The following is a 23,605-nucleotide window of genomic DNA, read 5'->3' as shown; positions in this document are numbered from 1 at the left end:
ATCAATTTTCACACAAAGTTTGTGTATTAGTACATCTGCCCCATGGTTGAGTCAGACAAGGACTGTAGGGAGACTTGATCTCGGAATCCTGCAGAATTGTAAATGCAGCTCTGAAGTATATAACAAGTCAGGATCGCTACAAGGTAAATCATGTGATTTATTCATTCATCTGATTAAAATAGTTAGATCAGCAAATGTTACAATTCTGGATATTTGATTTCATCATTTTCTCTTCTTCCGCGACAAATTAAAAATTGAAATTCTAAAAATAATGAGCAAATTAAAACAGGACTTGGAATTAAAAAAAAGTGTCAATTAAATGAATAGGCAATTTCAGGAGAAAGAAAAAAAAAAATGACTGAGCAGCTTTTACAAGAGCGCAGCTTCAGAACGCTTACCGCCTCTTTGATCTCGCAGCTGAATACATGGATCTGAAACTCATCCGTGTCGAGATCCCGTGAGGTGAACGCAAAGCAGTCACATTCTGAAGTCCCGTCCTGTCCTCGGACGCAGAACAACACTTTATAGATCGGGAAGGAGGCGATTTCTGTATTGCTGGACTGGTCCACGATCCTGCAGTGAAGAATAAGGAGGTACTAAAAGATAGTAAGATAATGTGTCTGTGATAAAAGATTTCGGGTCACCGATGTGTTGCTGTGAAAGCAGGGGGTCTGCTGAAGACCCCCAAGCTTGTCATTACGGAGCTCCCTTGAATTCCTGCCTGTGGCTGGGCTTCAAAGGAGACCGGTGATTTCTACTATATACAGCAATACTGTGGCATCGCTGTATATAGCACAAGCGTCACGTTCCCTAAGGGGACTAACAAGAACAGTGAAAAGTTAAAAAAAAAAAAAAAAAAGTTGTAAAAATATAAAAAAATAGAAGAAAAAAAACATAACAGCTCAAATCATCCCCCATTAAAAATAAAAATAATAAAAAAAATACACGTGGTATTGCCGCGTTCAGAAAAATACAATCTATAAAAATATAAAAATAATGGACCGGTAAACAAGAAAATATTCAAAATGCCCAAATTATGTTTTTTTGGTCGCTGCAATACCATAAAAAAATGCTGTTACAAGCAATCAAAACATCATATCTATTCCAAAATAGTATCAATAAAAACATTGCATCGCTCTGCAAAAAAATAAGCCCTCACATGGCTGCATAGACCAAAGATGAAAACATACAGGTCTTGGAAAATAAGGCATGTAAAGAGCCATCGAATAAAAGGTGCCATAATAATAATAATGACAACAACAAAACAACTCCCCCCACACACACACAATATATATATATATATTAATATTATTTATTTTTTTTGTTTGCTATTTTTTACAAACTTCTGGGTTTTTTTCACCACTAAAATAATAAAAAAAAAACTGGACATGTTTGCCATCACCGTTAACGTACTGATGAGCAGAATCATATTAAGGGGTAATTTTTATCACACAATGTACGCTGTAAAAACAAGTTTCCATAAAACAATGTCAAAAATGCATTATATTTTTTTCCCGCAATTTCACCGCATTTGGAATTTTTTTTCCCCATTTTCCAGTACAATATGTGGTAAAATGAACCATTCAAAGGAACAATTGGTTGCGCAAAGAACAAACCCTCATACGTCTGTGTGGACAAAAAAAAGTTATGGCTCTTGGAGGAAAGGGAGGAAAAACCTAAAGCGCAAAAACGGAAATAGGCCCCATCGGGAAGGGGTTAAGTTGATGTGAAGTTAGGTTCATTAATGGACTTTCTGGGTCCACACAATACTAGTGACTGCAGACTTGAACCCCAGGCCTGGACAACCCCTTTAAATCTGGTGGTAAGATCCCTTTATTTTTTAAGGCTTCACTATAATTTACATGCTACTGTGAAAGGAGAAGAGGTTAATAAAGGTTTGTTGTAATTAGATATGGAGAAAACAATGCAGGGTTATAAAGATTGGGCAAGGCTTCCAGGAACCTTCTGTAAAAGTCACGGAAAGAAAAAATGAAATGCAAATAAAGGCAGTTCAAGTGATAAAATCAGGGCCTGCCCTCACGTCAACCAAGCCTCCATTACAAAATATATTGATATATACATGTTAGTAGGCAGATTTCTCTTTGACATTTTAGTAACATTGTGTTGAAAGAGAAAAACAAAAAAAAAGTAAAGCAAAAAGGTACAAAAAACTACTTTAGCTGGTGCAAACGGGAGCCCGAGATCCGCTTCTTACCTGGCAGCATCCGCGGCTCTTCTTGTACTTAGCCGGCCTGGCGCAACGTCACATGTGCATCCCGCCCGCAACTATGGCATTGCGCCAGGCTGGCAGGGATACCGTTAGGTAAGAGGCGGTTCTCATGGTTCCTGTCTTACTGCAACATCAATAATCTGTCCTCATCATTAAGAGGCCAGTATATGTATATAGTCCACCGGTGATCATTAATGGTGCACTGACGAGAGGAAACCACCACGTCCAAATGCTCCGTTATATCTCATGGAAGATCGCTGTTATAGCCACCAGGAATAGAGACTGGGATCCTCCACTTCTAAGACTGGTAGTAGACCAAGGGCTCATTCGTAGTCAGTTATCTGAAGGAAATGATTTGATGCCTGAGGAAGAGGCTGTACCCCTTAGAAATGTTGTACTATGACCTGAAGTCAAAAGCAAGTAGGAATTAAGAGAATTGTTTTTACTGTATTTTTTCGCATAAGGCATAAAAGTTTCATGTTTAAAAAATTTTCCACCATTGAAAAGTGCTTTATTAATAAATATCCTGAAATCTTGCAGTTTTCACTCACGCCACGGAGTCTCATAATAGGCTGACTTTTCAGTGCTTATCTTATTATCATCACAGGCAGGATTGCAATGACTAACACAGGATCCAGCTCACCTCCTCCTCCTGTACAATGACTGATAACACCTCTATATACAGTCGATAATACAGGATCCACCATGTACAATAGACAATATCACAGCTCACCTTCCCCTCCTGTACAATGACTGATAACAGGATTCACCATTCACAATAGATGATATCACAGCTCACCTTCTCCTCCTCTTTGCACAATGACTGATAACAGGATTCACCATTCACAATAGATGATATCACAGCTCACCTTCTCCTCCTCTTTGCACAATGACTGATAACACCTTTATATACAGTAGATAACACAGGATCCACCATTCACAATAGGTGAGGTCACAGCTCACCTCCTCCTGTACAATAACTGATAACACCTCTATATTCAGTAGATAGCACAGGGTCTGTCATTCACAGTAGGGGGTGTCACAGCTCACCTCCCTCTCCCATACAATGACTGATAACACCTCTATATGCAGTAGATAATACAGGATCCACCATTCACAATAGGTGATATCACAGCTCTCCTCCTCTTTGTACAAAGACTGATTACACCTCTATATACAGTAGATAGCATAGGACCCACCATTCACAATAAGTGATATCACAGTTCACCTCCCCACTCCTGTACAATGACTGATAACACCTCTATATACAGTAGATAACAAAGGATCTATCATTCACGATAGGTGATATCACAGCTCACCTCCTCCCCCTCCTGTACAATGGACTTCTGCACCGGGAGGTCAATGTGGAAAATAAGTCCTAGCATTCTCTAGTCTGATCCGTTTTAGGGATGAGAATAGTGCATGTAACGGCGGCAGCTCCCGCACCCATCCGCGATGCAGATGAGAGCACAAAGCTGCAGATGGACCAGTCACGTCCACAATCTACAATGACGAACGTTTTGTTTTTTTTCAGGACACTGTCACGCACCACATCCTGGAATCAGCATTGTCCTGAGCCCACTTCATATTCTAAAAAATCCACCAATTTGTGGCTGTTCGGATCCCCTTGGTCCTTCTGTCACATCTCATCCAACCTTGAGTAAAGCGCGCTGCGGTGAACTCACCTGACAGAGCCTTCAGCAACATTAGGAACGTAGAGAGTGACGGTGATCGGAGCGGAGCACTGCGCTCTCATGGAGGACATGGCCCGCAGGGCTTCTGTCTCGCTGCGTGGAGCCGACACCTTCATATGACCTAAATATGACAGTTTGTGAAACGAAACACTTTCCTCCTCTGGGGGGTTTGTGGCCGGTCTGGTGTTCTGTGCGGGAACCTCTGAGGAGACGTAAAAGGAACAAAAACAGATGCAAGATAAAAAATCATATCAGATATTCATCAAATGCCATCCTATGTAACTGGGGCATCACGGGCATCATGCCAGCGAGTGAGCATACAAGCCATGTGCTGCTTTTCTGGACCCCTTAATGACAGCCAATATTCTTTTTTACTAAAGTCATTATCGGTCTTATTTTGCAGTGCCGCCTTTATACTACGTCATTGCAGAATGGAGGTAGGCAAGGGGGCCCATACACAATAGACGGCTGCCAACCGAACGATGGTTGGACCGGCAGACATCTAGGACGTCTCTTCCATACACAGGAGCACTCACTATGAGGAGCGCTCTCGTGTTCTCTATGAGAGAGTTGCGGCCAGACTCCTGTGACGACGGATTGTCTTGCCGAGAACAAAAAGATCAGATGATGTCGGGGAAGAGTCGGGACGCCCCCATACACACGTTGGCAAATTAGGCTGATGTTAGTCTAATGTGTATGGGGACTTTTAGGCTTATCAGTGCAGTCAGTAAGAAGCTGGGCCGGGTTCAGAGGTGTACGAGTACGGATCGCTGGGTCTACTGACCCAAACGGACAGCCTCAATATGTCTGAACCTGGCCTACCTTCCCCTAGCTTGTCATTTCGCTAGGAGAAAGTTCCCCAATGTAAAAAATTGTCCATATAAAAATAAAAAAAAAATACAGAAAAAGAATAAGATGCATCACTGAAACACAGCCATTTTTCTTCTAAAAATAAAATTCATGGGGATACTTAAAATTTCTACAAAGTCCTAGCAGAAGCGGTAAATTTGCTTTGGTTAAGGCTGGGAATGCCAGCAGGACCAAGGGCTGAAAGGGGTTCACCTGCCTGGACAACCCTTCGATTTAGCCATGACTGATTATGGATTATTTTCGTGGGTTAAATCTGATATTACATAGCGCCGAAGCAAAAGAATGGACAATCACACAATACAAGGTAGTGGCCAAAGCTCCCGGGCAGGATCCGCGCTGTCAGTGCCCCTCTGCTCTGGCAGCAAATACCTGCAAAATCCATCATCTCTGCAGCGTAAGGGCACAAATACTCACCCGTACTGTTAGGGTCTAAAATTAATGTGAGTGGAGGGTTTCTGGCCGTCGTCATGCTGGAGCCAGCAGCGTATGGTTCTGTGCCATCGTCAGTCACTGCCTGGTGGCCATATTGCTTTTTCTCAGAGTCTCTTAGTATTTCTTCCATCGCCTTTTCCAACTGTTCATCTCCATTAGACATTATCTGTAAAGAGGCCGAAAGGGAAAAAGTTACAAGGCATTTACCATATTACTTTCAAAATGGTAATAGTGTCGATCGCCAATTCGGGATAATTATTCCACTGCACAAACATTACTAAAGAACCAATTCCTAAAAATAGTCTTGGCTGATGCCATTCTGAATACTACAGAATGGACAAAGTATGTATACACACTATACTGACAAAGTATGTGCCCCCTCCACCTTGCACCCACAGGAGATTTTCTGACCACCCATCCTACATCCATAGACATTAATATGGATTGGTCCCTCTGCAGATATAACAGCTCCCGCTCTTCTGGGAACGATTTCTACAAGATTTTGGAGATGTCTGTGGGAATTTTTGTCCCTTCATCCAGAAGAGGATTTGTGAGGTCAGACCCTGATGTTGGGGAGAGGCCGGGATCACAATCTCTGTTTTAGTTGGATGGGGTGTTGGATGGGGCTGAGGTCCGTCAGTGAGCTCCGCACTCTGCACCACCAGTCGCTCTATCACGTTAGTAAAGGCAGATGACATGGCGGGGGGCAGGAGATTATACACTAGGAGCCAATGGGACTGGGGGGAAAATGTGAATTCAGTGATTAATATGGGTGTCCTTACTTTTATCCATATAGTGTGTGCCCTGCATACTAAATATGAACACTACTGCACAATGGACATAACTATAAATGCACTTGTTAGGATGGAGGCTCATAGACACACAACTCTCCCAGCCACAGTATATTAAGCAGTCATTTACAGCCATTGCTCTATAAGTGACAGTTCTAATGCCAGACTATTAAGTAAATAACTTGCTGTATTTGGCAGGACGACTGGTAACTTACTGCCAAGTATAATTTTACCCTGCTGGCATAAATCTTTCCAAGACAAAAAGATCTGCCACATTGTCAAATAAGTACAGAAACAGAGACATTAGTGACAACTGTTCATTAGTACAAAATTGATATTGTGATGAAAAAATAAAAGTGTGGAATATAAAAGCAGTCGATAATTCCATTATAATAGCATTTCTCCATGGGATCATTTCCTTTAATAACAAGCCTGAGGCCAAGTTCATCAATTTTATCTTAGGAGCTTTTTATGCACAGATTTCTGCATGTAAAGGGACATTTACACTGCAAGATAATTGTAAACGACTGTTGTTAAAAACATTCGCTTCATGATTATCTTGCAGAGTAAACAGGTTGGCAGTCACCCGATGAACGAGCAAAACACTCGCTCATTGGGTGAAAAAAAATAAAAATAAATCACAGAGTGCCCCAGCGTAGGTCACCCAGCGAACTCCCCAGCGTAGGTCGCCCAGCGAACGCCCCAGCGTAGGTCGCCCAGCGTAGGTCGCCCAGCGAACTCCCCAGCGTAGGTCGCCCAGCGAACGCCCCAGCGTAGGTCGCCCAGCGTAGGTCGCCCAGCGAACGCCCCAGCGTAGGTCGCCCAGCGAACGCCCCAGCGTAGGTCGCCCAGCGAACGCCCCAGCGTAGGTCGCCCAGCGAACGCCCCAGCGTAGGTCGCCCAGCGAACGCCCCAGCGTAGGTCGCCCAGCGAACGCCCCAGCGTAGGTCGCTGGTGATCAATAAAAGTTTACTGATCGGTGGCTGTATCGTGCGGCTGGTTGGCCAGGCAGATACTTGTGACAACTTTAAGGAAGCCCTACATCTTAGATACCAGCCAACTAAATGCACTTATTCAGCTATCGGTCATTCCTTCCAACACAGAGTGTTAGTACTGAGAGTGAATCACAGTCGAAGTAAAGTTGTAACCCACTCCTTACACAGTAGAGGTGCAGGGGGAGTGAATACAAAGCACTCGTTGTGTAGTGAGCACATCCCTGGTGTCGCCTGATGACAGTAAGAGCGGCTGCAGGGAGAAGAACAGAACTTCATTTTCTCCCTGCAGCCGCACTTCCATTTAGAAAACTATATACATATTAAAAACAGTATATACCCGCAGGTTAGCACTATGACAGCAGGTAAATACCATTTTTTTGTTTTGATTACAGGTTTCCTTTAAGGTGATGCATCTAATGTGTGTTTTTTTCCTCTTTCCCTTGCAGCTCTGAACTCTCCTCTTCACTACAATCAGACATAGATTACCGTGACTACGTACATACCTTCAACTGGGGCTTGTCGTCCAAGTTTGAAGAACCATCCACTTGCAGAGGGACCAAGACAAAATCTTCACTGTTTATGGTGGAAGCAGAATTGGTGGGTGTGTTGGACTTGTCACCCATTGCCGTTACGTTGCTCATCGACGATGAACCAGTGTCCGCTCATCTGATGAAACAGAAGAAAATATGATGAGCTCCTTTCAATCTTTTTTATGAAAGGGGAATGTCCAGGACTATGATACTGATGACTGCTCCTCAGGATAGGTCACCAATATCAGATCGGTGGGGACCGACAGCCAGCACCTCCACTGACCATCCGCTCCACAGAGTCAATGGAGGCAGACAGTGTACAGGGCCAGAAAAGCACAGATCCATACACTCTGTAGTGGCTGTTCTCAAGTACAGGGGGCTCGGCTCCTGCCAAAGTGAATAGGAGGATATGTCATCAATAACATAGTCCTGGACCATCCCTTTAAACTGTAAGACAAGCTATAGATAAAAAGAGGGATTTTTCTGGGATGTTAAAATGTCCTTAATGTCCTTAGGATGGGTAATCAATATTGGGGTCCTATATTTGCCCTCCCCCCCAAAAAAAACAGACACTATTGTGGAAGGCATGAAGGAACACACCTCATTTTTCTGAATGGCTTCATCAGGGGTTCCATTAAATTCCCAAAACCCCAAAAGGAGCAACAAATGTTTCGCCGGAATGTAATTATTTACCTGACCTTACTCCATATATGTCACGGGTGTGTCAGGTGTGACAAACAGTCTTTCTGTTCTGCTGTAGAAGGTCATTGCGCTTGGCTCTACAGGCACCTTTTTGATCTTTTCATCTCTGTAGTGTAGTGATATCCTTCTCCCTCTAGGACCTAGCAGTGACCTCTACCTTCTGCTGCTAATTGACACACCCTTGCTGGATGTTTAAATACCTTCAGTCTCTCCAGAGAGTCGCCGGTGATTGCTCTATTTTACTCTGTCCAGGCTTGAAGCACTAGCAGTCGGATACTGCCTTCTTGGAGTTCCCTTAGACGACAGTTGGCGTGATCTCTCTGGTGTCTTCTCAAGCTAAGTGTTTCCCTTGTCTGTTTACCTGTTTGTCTTTAGTTGCAGTGGGCGCTGACTAGTGATCACCCCATCCCCTCCCTATCCAGGGCCTATCACTAGGGGCAGTCAGGGATTAGGTTTCCTGTTCGGCGATAGGTGCGGAACCTATTTAGGGACGTTAGGGGAGTCAGGGTGTTGTCAGATCTGCCTAGGGGTCTCTACTCTCCCTTTCCCTAGTGTTTGGGCTTCCTCCCCCTTTTCCCCTTTGTATATTGTTCTCATTATCATGAAGCTTTTCCTACACGTCACAATTTTGTACAAAGATGCAAACACTTTTACATGGGGAAAATGATTCCTGTAAATGGCAAAATGTCGAGCTTTTTATTTATTTGTATTATTTCCAAGGTAAACTTGTGACTATGGGGAACGATAGTCAGTTTCTCCTGATAACGGAGCAACAGATTGCCTTGCAATGATAGAAGGTGTAGACGGCACACACTTCGCTGCTGTGCAGACACAGGAACAGATTGTTCCACCCACAGACGTTGGGATTTACATACTGCAACCGTCATTTACTCACCACTAATTCCCATCTGCCCGGGCGTGCACCAGATGACAGCGGCTCACTCATTTCTACCTTGACTTTTCCCCTAATAGCATCATCCTGAGCCCGGGCAGGGCATGTGTCAGACTATTTATACAGAATTCATCATGCAATTTGACTTTCAAAGAAAAAAAGCCTTAAGCTTCATGTAACAAAGTAGCGAGCAAATAATCCTGAGCAAACAACGCTGCGGCGATCACAGAGCAGCTCCGTATTATGGGAGCGGAGCGGCAGTACTAGGGAATGGCACTAATCAGCATTCTGGGTTCGTTCACATTTACATTCAGCCACTTTTCAGTGTTGGACCCCAAAAATCTGCTATTTATGTCCTGTTGAATGCATAGGTCACCGCCAGTGGATGGCGAAGTACAGTAGAGCTGCGGAGTGAAGCACCTGCCAAGTTGCACTTCAGAATAAAACTTCAAGAATAGATTTCTCAAAAATGCCCCAAAGAAATTCTACTAGCAAGGTCTAAAGGGGCTTTACACTCATGCCTTTAGTAAGGCTTGTGGTAGATCGCTCACTCAGCTGCACACGAAGGTAGAAACAGGTACAGTGTCTCTTTAAGTCTCTTGTTGGTTTATTAGAATGTGGCATAAACCAACATTAAGTCCATGAAAATAAACACAGCCCTTTGGGCAAAACAGGAAAACAACGTGGTCACGCACAACACAGTCCTTGTGTTAGCAGGGGCCCGCCTGCTCAGAGTTTAGCAACTTCACATGGTTCAGGTCAGCTCAACACAAACATGTCTGGAGGTACTCTCTCCAGACGCACTTAACACTGAATGCCTCAGCAGGCTGAGTATTTAAACTCCAGACCACACCCTGGGGTGAAGATATGGTGAACGGCCTCCCACCTGCACTATGGCCATTCACAAAAAACACACCCTTTTACAAATGATGGATTAACACCACATTGCACATAACATGCTAGAGGAAACTTAACAGTTTTAATTCACTGAAGCTAATAGCCTCAGGGAAACATATCTTCCCTCCAGCACTTTACCAATGACTATGTCACAGGCTATAGTCACACGTTGCTTTTTTGCTGTATTTGTTTTTCCGCAGGCAGTAAGGCTATGTGCCCACGATGCGTTTTTCAAGCGTTTACGCTGCGGAATTTCCGCAGCGTAAACGCTTGGGAAACGCTTGGTAACCCTTCCCCCATGGTCTCCAATGCAATTCCGCACTTTCAATGCCCATGCTGCGGATTTTTCCGCAGCGTTTATGCTGCGCTCAAAAATCCGCAGCATGTCCATTAATTTTGCGGAAGTGCGGCGTTTTAGAACGCGCCAATTCCGCAAGACTGCATCTGTACTTGCGTAATTGGCGCGTTCTAATGTGCGGATGGTACCCGGGTGTAGAGGAGAGGAGAGTCTCCTCCACACCCAGGTCCCATTAAAAGATGTTAAAAAAAGAATAAAATAAAAAATAAAGATTATATTCACCTTCCGACGGCCCCCGGACTCCTTCTCTTCGCTTGCTGACAGATCGCGCAGGACTGAAGGACCTGCGCTGACGTCACAGTCATATGACGGCAGGTCTTTTCAGTACCGCGATCTGCCAGCAGCCAGCACAGGAGTGCAGCAAGTCTCGGGGGCCATCGGAAGGTAAGTATTAGTTTTTTGTTTTGTTTTTTAACCATTCTCTCGGGTCACAGTATATAAATCCATGCCGTTTGCATGGATTTATATAGTGTGACCTAGTTGTCACAAGCACTTTCCAAGTCATGCTAATCGCTTGGAAAGCGCTTGTCAATCCGCATGCGGAAATGTCAGTGAATAACGCTCCATTTCCGCATGTCCCTGGCAGGAAAAAGCATGTACAATCCACATGTACAATCCGCATGCGTTTTTTTCTGCCAGGGAGATGCAGAAACACTCAGGAAAAAATCCTGAGCATTTCTGCATTGTGGGCACATAGCCTAAGCAAGCAACTTCAAAAAAGCAGGTTTTGCTGAGTTTTTTGCTGCGTATTTGCTGCGGTTTTTTTGCAGCGCTTTTATTGTCTCTTGTGCATGCTGATAAAGTTTAGTGCCCTCCAAAAAAAAACATGATGCAAGTTCCTTAAGGTTTTGGCACCGAAAAGCCGCAAAACCTGATACCAGCGTTTTTTTTTCTGTGTTTTTGCATTACCCACTGCTTTTTATAGCTGCAAAAACACTGAAAGACGTGACATACTGCAGTTTGCAAAAATGCAGCAGTTTTCCAAATCAGTCAGAAATAAAAACCAATGTGTGTGCATGAGATTTCTGCTTTTGCTGGTACTGTAAAACACAGCTTAAAATTTGCATAAAAAAAACCGCAGTAAAAACGCAACGTGTGAACATAGCCTTCGGGATTGAATATCCTGCTCACAGGTCATTTTCAAATATTCCACTAGCCGGACACTACCCCTATAACCTGAGTCACACTTTTGTATCTTATTATTTATTCTTCCCATTCGTTCTGAACAACCCAAATACCTGAGACGCTGGTACCCGACACTACACAGCTGTGATTACACATAGCGGAGATGTGCATCGCCGGAGCCTTACCCCCAACAAAACTGCAGCCACATAATACACCGTCACCTGTTTACAACACGTTTGTCGGCACACATCGTATGGTGGGCTGCGTAATCGGTACAATTGGCTGATATTCACCAAAAGCTTATGTCCTCAATCTGCAGTGATTAACAATTAGTAAACCACACTTAAAGGATCATGCACCCGGCGAAACAAAGTTGCGGTCACGGTGCGGATTTCAAATTGCTTGCTAATTCTTGATTTTGTGAATGTTCTCAAGCGGGGCGGTCAGTTGTGTCTGGCTTTACCCGAACAGCTCCTTAAGGAGGAAAGCTTAAGAGTACGTGCACATGATGTCTTTTAGATGTGCGTGAACCCACAACTTTTTGAAGAAGACACTTCTTGACATGTCGGCATCTTTCTGACATTTTCTTTGCAAAATCTTCTTTTTTTTTTTTTAAAATTGCCTTGAATATACTTGAAGCCGCCCAAAAAATAGTCAGGTCCCTTCTTTTTAACTGCTTTGCGTCTTTGGAAACATGAAATGGTTAAGAGACGCTCCAAATACTTATAGGGGTATTCCCATCCCCAAGATCTTATCCCAATATGTAGTAGGTGTAATATTATTATTATTAATAAAAATAGCAAATCTTATTACCGCCAATTAGGAATGTAGTATAGTTATTCTGATTAGCCATGTCGCTTACCCCATGTGCAGGGCATTGAAGTAGCATAAACATCCATGGTTACAACCACATTAGCTAATACCTCCAATTAGAAATGTAGTATAGCTCTTCTGATAAGCTATGTTGCTTACCCCGTGTGCAGGGCATTGCAGTAGCTTAAGTGTCCATGGTTACAACTACTATCAACTACGTAACTGTCACTATATGAGTGGTAGTAACCATGGATACATAAGCTACTGCAATGCCCGGGCACATGGGGTAAGCCACATAGCTTATCAGAAGAACTATACAACATTTCTGATTGGAGGTATTTGCTAATATTATTATTACACCTACTACATACTGAGATAGGATCACCCCTTTAAGTAGTTTCTACATTGAAGTGCATATGTTCATTGTTTTTAGCGTTTCTCTAAGGTTACGGAGCGCTTGAAAAAGATGTTGTGTGCACAAACCCTCTGTGGGAACATTTGGCAAATATATTAGCAAAAAAGGACACTTCCACAACCATTTTTACATTGCAAGATCAGCTGTCTGGAATAAAGAACTCTCCCATGGTATTGAGGCAAAATTGGATACATTGGAGCAATACAAACAAAATTGTTACAAATCTTTAGAAAGTCTCCACGTCTAAAACCTTGGCATGATAGGATACACAAAGGGTAGTATCTTCCTTTTTTTAGCTCATCCCATTGTCATAAAAGATCCGCCTGGCTGCAGATCCTTTACACGGTACAATGCGACGCTCTGCAGAACACAATTACTTCCTTATTGTCAGATTTACGTCACACTGCTCAACTTACTTCTCCCTGGAGGGAAGCAAAGAGTTTGCAATTTCTCGTGCGAGACTCAAAACTATCAACGCTTCTGGGTGAGAAGAGCAGATTTGGGAATTTTGCAAATTTCATGTTAAAAAGTAATAAACGACAAAAATGTGTTCGTAAAAAAGAAAAAAAAATACCATCATGTCTTCCCGAGTGCAAAACACAGCAGGATTAATATTCAGGAAAGGGATGTGCTGTACGCAATCTGTTCTTGGGTAAATCCTGCAGATAGCGGCTGACCTCTGCAGTGCCGGATTACATGGGGCTGCAGCTGGACATCTCTACCTACAGCGTGCAGCAGAGCGGTGCCATGCACCATGCACGTAACCCGATTATACCCCGACTCCAGGGCTCATCAACGTGGAAATCTAATAAGGAAAGTCTCTGAAAAGTGATGGATGAGATCCCGCGGCAGTCATTCATGTTCTGGACTGATATCTATTCCCTGGTTACACTAATTTAATTTATCATTAGGTCAGAAAAAAAGAGGTCAGGGACAAATACCGGGGCCACAAATTTAGCCTGGGAGGCCCTTTTAACATTTATAGGAAAAAAACAGGACTAAATTTGCACACAATTTTTCATTTATAGGGAATGTGTAAGCAAAAAAAATTACCTATTGATTAAATCAAGTGAATTTTTTTTTTTTTTAAATAAATTTTCTTTATTATTATTGATAGTAAAAAAAAAAACATATCTGAAATCATGCAATTTTTATACTGGTCACTAAGCCTAATAATTTCAGTTACTTGTACATTGGCAGCAACAGAGTGATTCGGATTCATTGACTTCTACAAGAGAGCTGTGACATCTCTTGTTGTGAATGCTGGAGATCCTGTGTTATCTATTGTATATAGACGCTGTAGCCCCAGGTAGGGCAGGGTCAAATCCTAGCACTGCAGGTCTTAATTAGATGCACCTGACTAGCTTTTTCTAAGAACCAGGAAATGGGTTCACCCTGTGTCAGTCTGCTGGAGTGAAGTGTGTTGAAGCTGGTGAGTGACCAGCCAAAATGCGAGCTGTAACTGGGAGAAAGACAAGCCTGAGTTGCCCTCTGAATGGAGACCGCACGGTTCAGTTAGGAAAGCGGAGCAGTCTGTGTGTTGGATCTGCACAGTAACCTGTGGAAGTTGCAGCCTGTTCAGTGTGAAATGTGCCTGGAGTTGAACACTTCTGTTTGGCGCTGGAAGCTGAGGCTCAGGCTGAAGGGGATACCAAGATTGGTAGGATAGTACCTCTTCTGTGTATGAAGTCTGCTCCAGGAGAAAGGACTGTAATCTGATCAGGTGAGCCCGCACTGACATACGTGTGTACTCTGCTAAATGTTCTGTTAATTTGCGGTTACATCTTAGAGCTAAGAAGAGGCTGTTTTGATTTTGAATCCCTCAGAGTTTATGAAAGCAATAAAACTGCACATTTAGACCAAACCGCATTGCCTGTGTGAACGCCAACTAATGCCTACCTGAGAGAATAAATCCCTACAAGCTGTGACATCACCTTTTGTGACTAATGGATCTGGTGTTATCTACTGTACATAAATGTGTTATCTCAAACTATACCATTATCTACTGCAGGGGTCGACAAAGTTGTTCAGAATCTAGGAGCCAGCCAAAAAATTTAGGAGCCAGAATTTTTTATAGTATATAGATATAGCGACTGGGGTATATACATATATACACACAGGTGTATATACATATATACAATGATGTATATACATAGAGACACTGCTGTATATACAGCACGATATACATATATACTGGTGGATATACATATGTACACCAATGTACATACATATATACTGCAGTATATACAGTGCTGTATATACACCAGTATATACTGCAGCTGATGATTGCAAGTAAAATGAAGACCTTTTAATAACACACACATTGGAGGGGGTTGCTGGGTAACGCATGTAGTGTGTGGCCATGTGATTTTGGGGACACTGCAGCATTACACACCGGGCAGTGCTTCAGCGGTCACAGAGGAGGGGTCAGCGGCGGGCGATCACCATGGACAGAGGCTGATGTTTGTCTTGCTGCCCCTCGCGCTGCTTTGTGCGCAGCACTCGGCGGAGCGCCACCTGGCGGCCGCAGGCGGTTGTGCAGCCGTGCAGCGCTACCCCCTCCCGGCCATCAGGTTCCAATCGCCGCACTCACAGCAGACGAGAATTTCCTCACACAATACCACGGGCAGCGAATGTGCAGCGCGGCGGCTGCACGACTGCGGCCTCATTGTACGCGGCCGGGGAGGGGGGATGGTGGGGCACACACTGTATGTACATATAGACCCCCTCACACACGGCGTCTCCCCGGGGAGCACAGCCTTTGTATGTACTTACACAGGTAGCGGGAGATGAGAACGGGCCCCCGGCCACAGCGATCCTTCCCCCGTAACCCAACTCTCCCTGTCCAGTCCCGGAGCATAAGGGGGGCGGAGCAAAGTGGAGAAGGCGGCCTGAGCGATACTGTCCCTGCTTCCTCCGATTGGATGACTCCGTGCAGGAGGTGGGATTGGATTGAGAGTAATTTTTTTTTTCTTCTCAACTCCTCAAGCACCAGGCAACATTTTCTAGGCGCCACTGGCGACCAGGCGCCTGGGTTTGTCGAGCCCTGATCTACTGTATATAGAGGTGATATCAGTCATTGTAAAGGAGGGGGAGGAGGTGAGCTGTGATATCACCTATGGTGAATCCAGTATTATCTAATGTATATAGATGTGTTATCAGTCATTGTACAGGAGGAGGAGAAGGCAAGTTGTGACATCTCCTATTGTGGATGGTGAATCCTGTATATCAGGGTTCGCAAACACGCGGCCCGCGGTCCGCATGCGACCCGCAGACACCATAGACCCCGATCGCAGCCTGGTCCAGGAGTCGCTGACATCAACGCTGTAGTGCAGTGTATTGCCGGGCAGAGATCGGCTCTCTGCACAGCAATACCAATGCCAGCCGATAAGAGGCCAGCAGCTGGGGTCTGCGTCCCAGCGCAGTGGGGTATGACTTCACTAACATGTGCAGATGTCAGCTGCTGGGGTCTGATAGGCCGGCGGCTGGCATTGGTATTGCTGTGCTGGGAGACGGTCTCTGCGCGTCAATACACTGCACTACAGAGCTGATGTCGGCGGCTCCTGAACTGGGCCGCGATCATCAAGGGGTCTATGGTGTCTGCATGCTGCATGTGCAGGAGGACAGGTGAAGAGAACCTTTTTTTTTTTTTTTTCTCTCTGTTATGTGCACTATGGGCACCTGGATGGGGGCATGTGGCCACCTGGATGGGGGCACATTACTACAAGATGGGGACCAGGATGGGTCACATTACTACAAGATGGGGACCAGGATGGGTCACATTACTACAAGATGGGGACCAGGATGGGGCACATTACTACAAGATGAGGACCAGGATGGGGCACATTACTACAAGACGGGGACCAGGATGGGGCACATTACTACAAGACGGGGACCAGGATGGGGCACATTACTACAAGACGGGGACCAGGATGGGGCACATTACTACAAGATGAGGACCAGGATGGGGCACATTACTTCAAGATGGGGACCAGGATGGGGCATATTACTACAAGATGAGGACCAGGATGGGGCACATTACTTCAAGATGGGGACCAGGATGGGGCATATTACTACAAGATGAGGACCAGGATGGGGCACATTACTTCAAGATGGGGACCAGGATGGGGCACATTACTTCAAGATGGGGACCAGGATGGGGCACATTACTTCAAGATGGGGACCAGGATGGGCACATTACTTCAAGATGGGGACCAGGATGGGGCACATTACTACAAGATGAGGACCAGGATGGGGCACATTACTTCAAGATGGGGACCAGGATGGGGCACATTACTACAAGATGAGGACCAGGATGGGACATTACTACAAGATGAGGACCAAGATGGGGGACATTACTACAAGATGAGGACCAAGATGGGGTGCATTACTACAAGATGAGGACCAAGATGGGGTGCATTACTACAAGATGAGGACCACATGCTCATGTCATTTCCTCTTTCCATGCTGAAAAAAAGTTATAGAAACGTCTAAAAGACAGGTGAAGAATAAATTATAGGCAAGTTTTTTTTTCTTCTCATGGTGGGTATTCAGGTGGCAGATGTCCCCCCCCCCCAGAGCCTAGAGGTAAGCACAAAATCCGACCATGATTTGCCAGTTAACGTCATTTTACATACTTCATTGGGACTTTATGTAATACAGAGGGAAGTCACAGCTGTGTGGTTTTGGGGAGGGTGGCACAGTAACGCTCCTCAAGTGCCAAAAGACAACCCAGGCTTATGGACTGAAAACTCAGCTGCAAGAAAAATTGTCAGCATTGTGTCTAGGAGGAAAGATGCAGAGACACCATACAACAGCAGGGTATAATATGGACCCAGCATACAGGAGAGTATTTTGGATGAATGATAATAGGAAAGATGGAGAAGTCAACGTCTCGTGGGTGTCAAGGCTTCAGAACTAAAAATCACTTTGGGGAATCCCCGGAAATGATGAAATAGAAGTAAAGTAAAATCCCCTTATAATCCACCAGAGAAGAACATCTAAGTCGATGGCATCTGATCAGAGCAGGAACCACGTGCAGAATGACTAAACTTTTCCAATTGTTTAAACTTTTCCTCTAAACAGAGGCCTGAAAGAGACGCCAGTAGTTACATAACCAGAGGCCTTCACAGCATTCACCGTCACTCCGAAACCCGGCAAGATGAGAAATCGGAACTATTTAACGCCTGAAAATCAGCGGCAGGAAAGAGGAGGCTAGGGCGAACGGTGACAGGACAATGGACACTTGACCAAGAAGCATTTCCCTGTAAAATATACAACAATCAGCAGCAAATGTAAATCATAACGTTAGAAATGTGTGGGGCGATGTGGGGACAACTAGTGGACGAGCGGTAATAAAACCCATGTCATCTTCAATGGAAATCACCATCCTGAAAACTGATCTCTCTATGACTTCTCATCCATTTGGGTGCATTCACAGGTGACGCGGGACATCAAAGTGGATGTGATTTCATCAAATCTCATCCACATGCGGCTGAAAATTTCTACAGCTTCTGCAAACATTTTCTGTAAAAGCTGATCTCCAGTAAGTCAATTACAGTTGAGCAAAAAGATTTGTAGGACCCTAGTCCAGCAGCCACATTAGTATTCCACGGCCGCCACACCGCTCTCTTATTCACTCAAATACAACTCTTAGTAATTCTATGGATCACAGCTCGCCAGGCACTTCTATCCCGCGTTGCTTCTTTCAGTTCGCCAATGGTCATTCCCATGTCGCTTCTGATGGTGTTGATCCAGCAGATTCTTGGACCCACTCTTTTTCTGCCACTGACCGATCCAAGCATGACATCTTTCTCCAACGACAGACTCTGCGTAATACGGCCAAGATAAGCTTATTTTTGTTTGGTCATCTTAGCTTCCAGTGACCATTTTGGCTCGACTTGGTCCAAGACATCTCGGTTGGTGATCCTTGCTGTCCATGGAATCAGTAAAAGTCTCCTCCAGCACCAAAGTTCAATTGCATGAATTTTCTTCTTTTCCGCCATCTTGAGTGTCCAGGTTTCACATCCGTATGTCGTTATTGGGAAGACAATTGCGTTGACTAATCTGCATTTTCGTAGTGATGGTGGTGTCTCTGTTCTTCCAGACCTTGTTCATACCGAACACTGCATCCCGTCCAAGTGCCATGCATCATTTGACTTCAGCTTTGCAGTCAACATCACAGTTGATTTTGGAGCCAAAAAATATACACAACTCAAAAAAATAAAGGGAACACTCAAATAACACATCCTAGATCTGAATGAATGAAATATTCTCATTGAATACTTTGTTCTGTACAAAGTTGAATGTGCTGACAACAAAATCACACAAAAATCATCATTGGAAATCAAATTTATTAACCAATGGAGGCCTGGATTTGGAGTCACCCCCAAAATTAAAGTGGAAAAATACACTACAGGCTGATCCAACTTTGATGTAATGTCCTTAAAACAAGTCAAAATGAGGCTCAGTATTGTGTGTGGCCTCCACGTGCCTGTATGACCTCCCTACAACGCCTGGGCATGCTCCTGATGAGATTGCGGATGGTCTCGTGTGGGATCTCCTCCCAGACCTGGACTAAAGCATCCGCCAACTCCTGGACAGTCTGTGGTGTGTAGTGCCGGCGTCCCTGCCCTCTGCTAGGCAGGGACGCTGCTCCCCTCACCGCTCTGCCCCGTGCCCGGCGTCCCTCTCCCGCTCTGCTGTCAGCGCGCGCTCCTTCCCGGCGTCCTCCTCCCGCTCTGCTCTCAGCGCGCGCTCCTTCCCGGCCCCTGTGCTTAGGGCGCGCGCGCGCGCGCTCCCCTCCTCTTAAAGGGGCCGCGCGCGTCGTCCTAAGGAGTCCCCGGCCAATGGCCGGAGGACTTCATCATATATAAGGCACCTCCTCCAAAATGGAGGTGCCCGAGCAATGTTGTTTGCACCAGTGTCTCACCTGTGCTTCAGCCCTCAGGTCCCGTTGCCAGATACCTGCCAGTTACCTGCCAGATTCCTGCCTGATTACTTGTTACCTGCCTGCTAGTCTGAGGTCCGACGGTCTGCCTTACCATTCCTGTCAGTCTGTCTAAGGACCAGCCTGCCCGCTCACCTGGGAGCGCACATCTGCTACCTGCCTGCTTGCCTGCCCGGAGGCTCCGCTGTCACGTGCTGTGACCACCAGCTATTCCAGAGACTCTTGCCCGCTCACCTGGGAGCGCATATCAGCTACCTGCCTGCCTGCCTGAGGTCCGACGGTCTGCCTACCAACTCCTGTCAGTCTGTCTATGGACCAGCTTGCCCGCTCACCTGGGAGCGCACATCTGCTATCTGCCTGCTAGCCTACCTGGAGGCTCCGCCGTCACGTGCTGTGACCACCTGCCTGTCCAGTGACTCCTGCCCGCTCACCTGGGAGCGCTCATCTGCTACCTGTCTGTCTGTCTGCCTACCCGGAGGCTCTGCCGTCACGTGCTGTGACCACCCGCCTGTCCAGAGACTTCTGCCCGCTCACCTGGGAGCGCTCATCTGTCGCCTGTCCGCTGGTCTTCCTGGAGGCTCCGCCGTCACATGCTGTGACCACCCGTTCATCCAGAGACTCTCGCCTGCTCACCTGGGAGCTCTCGTCTATCTTCAGCCGCCACAGGTCGTACCAACCCTATACCTAGAGACTGCCCCGGTCACTTGCCGTGACCTCCAGCCCCGTTCACTCAGAGACTGTCCCGTTCACTCAGAGACTGTCCCGTTCACTCAGAGACTGTCCAGGTCACCTCCTGTGACTGCCTGCCTGGTCGCCACCCGCTCCCTTACAAGGACCGCCCCCTTGTATTGTAGCCCAGAGGTTCCGCCTCCCAGACCCGTTACATGGTGCAACGTGACGTTGGTGGATGGAGCGAGACATGATGTCCCAGATGTGCTCAATCGGATTCAGGTCTGGGGAACGGGCGGGCCAGTCCGTAGCTTCAATGCCTTCATCTTGCAGGAACTGCTGACACACTCCAGCCACATGAGGTCTGGCATTGTCCTGCATTAGGAGGAACCCAGGGCCAACTGCACCAGCATATGGTCTCACAAGGGGTCTGAGGATCTCATCTCGGTACCTAATGGCAGTCACGCTACGTCTGGCGAGCACATGGAGGGCTGTGCGGCCCTCCAAAGAAATACCACCCCACACTATTACTGACCCACTGCCAAACCGGTCATGCTGAAGGATGTTGCAGGCAGCAGATCGCTCTCCACGACGCCTCCAGACTCTGTCACGTCTGTCACATCAGCTCAGTGTGAACCTGCTTTCATCTGTGAAGAGCACAGTGTGCCAGTGGCTACTTTGCCAATCCTGGTGTTCTGTGGCAAATGCCAAGAATCCTGCACGGTGTTGGGCTGTGAGCGTCGGGCCCTCATACCACCCATATGGAGTCGGTTTCTAACCGTTTGTGCAGACACATGCACATTTGTGGCCTGCTGGAGGTCATTTTGCAGGGCTCTGGCAGTGTTCCTCCTGTTCCTACTTGCACAAAGGCGGAGGTAGAGGTCCTGCAGCTGGGTTGTTGCCCTCCTACGGCCCCCTCCACGTCTCCTGGTGTACTGGCCTGTCTCCTGGTAGCGCCTCCAGCCTCTGGACACTACGCTGACAGACACAGCAAACCTTCTTGCCACAGCTCGCATTGATGTGCCATCCTGGATGAGCTGCACTACCTGAGCAACTTCTGTGGCTTGTAGAGTCCGTCTCATGCTACCACGAGTGTGAAAGCACAACCAACATTCAAAAGTGACCAAAACATCAGCCAGAAAGCATTGGTACTGAGATGTGATCTGTGGTCCCCACCTGCAGAACTACTCCTTTATTGAGTGTGTCTTGATATTTGCCAATAATTTCCATCTATTTTCTATTCCATTTGCACAACAGCATGTGAAAATGATTGTCAATCAGTGTTGCTTCCTAAGTGGACAGTTTGATTTCACAGAAGTTTGATTTACTTTGAGTTATATTCTGTTGTTTAAGTGTTCCCTTTATTTTTTTGAGCAGTGTATAATTGTTGACCACTTCGATCTCCTGGTTGTCTACCTTGATATTGTTGTTAGCCGTTTTGAATGTTGTCATGATCTTTGTTTTCTTGATGTTCAGATACAACTCAAATTTCTCATTCTCTTCCTTAAACCGCAAAATAAGCTTCTCCAAATCCATCTTGTTCTCTGCCAGCAGGGTCTCACCAGAACCTCAGAAAAAGTCCTACTTTCTGCGGCATCCCCTGTTCTGATAAGTACGCCCCAGCAACGTCATGCGTGACGAAGTTGTGGGGCCTAAATCAGTAGAGGCGCCATGGCTGTCAAAGGGAGTAGGAGGTTTGCAGTTGTCTGATCTTCTGGTCATGGAAAACCATCGTGGCCGCTAAACCAGGGTCCTGGAAATCTTTTTGCGCAAGTCTAATGTCAATATTTAAGGCGGATTTTGATATTACCCATTGCAAGAATAGTATGAAAACAAATCCACATGTAACAGCAGAAGATTTGTACATCTAAGTGTGAATGCACACTAATATGGGGATTTTGCTGCGGACTCACCAATGCAAAATGGAAAGGGGTAAAATCAGTCGCGAAAATCAAACCTGCTACAAGAATTGACATGCTGTGGATTTTCCACTGCACGTAGACAAGATTTGTAAGTTCGTATCCACTTGCTACGGATTTCTTCTGCACAAATCTGCAGTAACTACATCCCATATGAACTTACTCTAAGGCTATGTTCCCACACGTTGTGATTTGCAGCGTATTTTGCTGCAGATTTTCATGCACATTTTCAGCTGCGTCTTGCAGTACCAGCAAAGTCTAGGAGAAACCAGAATTCTCTGCTTACACATCTTTTTTTTTGCTGCGTATTTTGTGCCTTGGTTCGGTTTTTGGAAAATAGAGAATGTCACTTCTTTCAGCGCTTTTTCACCCATAGGAAGTAATAGGTGGTGAATAAAATGCTGAAAAAAAGCACCAAGAAACGCAGGTAAATTTGTTTCAGCTTTTTTGATGGCAAAATAGAATGTTTTGGCTTTTTTTCACAGAACCTATGTACATGCATAAATAGACACACAAGGACAGTGAAAAAAACGCTAAAAAAAAGCAGCAAAACCTGCAGATTTGACGCAGCTGATTTCCTGCCAGAGATCAGTTTTGCTGCAGATTTCGGACTTAAAAAAAACACAACATGTGGGAACATAGCCTAATGGTCAATGGACACCAGAAAAGCTCCACTTACACGCCTAGTGATGGCACAATATTATTATTGGTATACCTTCAGTGTGTTAATGGCCCAGCCCAATGATAATCTGCATGGCCAAAGCTGTGCAAAGCCTCAGAGCATGTATAACACCAAAGAAGAAGGAAATTCCTGATGTTGCTGATCAGATTTAGGCCTCATTTCTAAGTCCATTTTTCTCAAGTACAAGACGAATGGACCGATATCTTGATCAGAATGCGGTCCCTGTGCCATCAGATTTTCTCATATGTGGAGAAGATAAAAAATTATCAAAGTTTCTCCACCTTTTCCTTTCTGAATTTTTTTTTTCACAGACCCATAAATTTGCATTGTCAATTTTAATCTGACCCTCGGATCAAATTCGGACGTCTCCGAGACTTTCCAAGAACTACTCCATCTGCGGAAAAAAAAAAAACCACACACAGACATGTCAATGGCCTCATATACCATCACAAACCATAGATGGCAAACACACAAAAATCAGATCTGAATGAGGCCTTAGTCCTTCGCCTGCTACAGCCAATGTCTCCAGTTTTTCTGAGTTGTCCAACAGTGGTACCTTATATTGTGGAACCAGGTGACAATTTGGTCTCAATGTGGATTAGCTATATGGTGATCCCTTGTAACATTAGGGCTATGGAGACA

The 23,605-nt window shown here is 45.4% G+C and overlaps 1 protein-coding gene across 1 annotated transcript in view; it reads right to left on the bottom strand.

Annotated features, from left to right (window-relative positions):
* RABGAP1L (RAB GTPase activating protein 1 like) overlaps nt 1-23,605 on the bottom strand; it is a 344,846-nt gene that overhangs the window by 305,867 nt on the left and 15,374 nt on the right. Inside the window, exons 2-5 of the mRNA XM_073643396.1 lie at nt 7,516-7,678; nt 5,209-5,392; nt 3,916-4,126; nt 399-573 (exon numbers count right to left, since the gene is read on the bottom strand). Coding sequence (XP_073499497.1) covers nt 399-573; nt 3,916-4,126; nt 5,209-5,392; nt 7,516-7,653 — 708 coding nt within the window. The 5' untranslated portion in view covers nt 7,654-7,678. The remainder of the gene's footprint in view (nt 1-398; nt 574-3,915; nt 4,127-5,208; nt 5,393-7,515; nt 7,679-23,605) is intronic.

Source organism: Phyllobates terribilis, unplaced genomic scaffold (assembly GCF_046119375.1).
Source record: "Phyllobates terribilis strain yellow unplaced genomic scaffold, ASM4611937v1 Scaffold_8__6_contigs__length_399053987, whole genome shotgun sequence".
NCBI classification, from domain to species: Eukaryota; Metazoa; Chordata; class Amphibia; order Anura; family Dendrobatidae; genus Phyllobates; species Phyllobates terribilis.
This window is presented reverse-complemented; position numbering and strand designations above follow the sequence as displayed.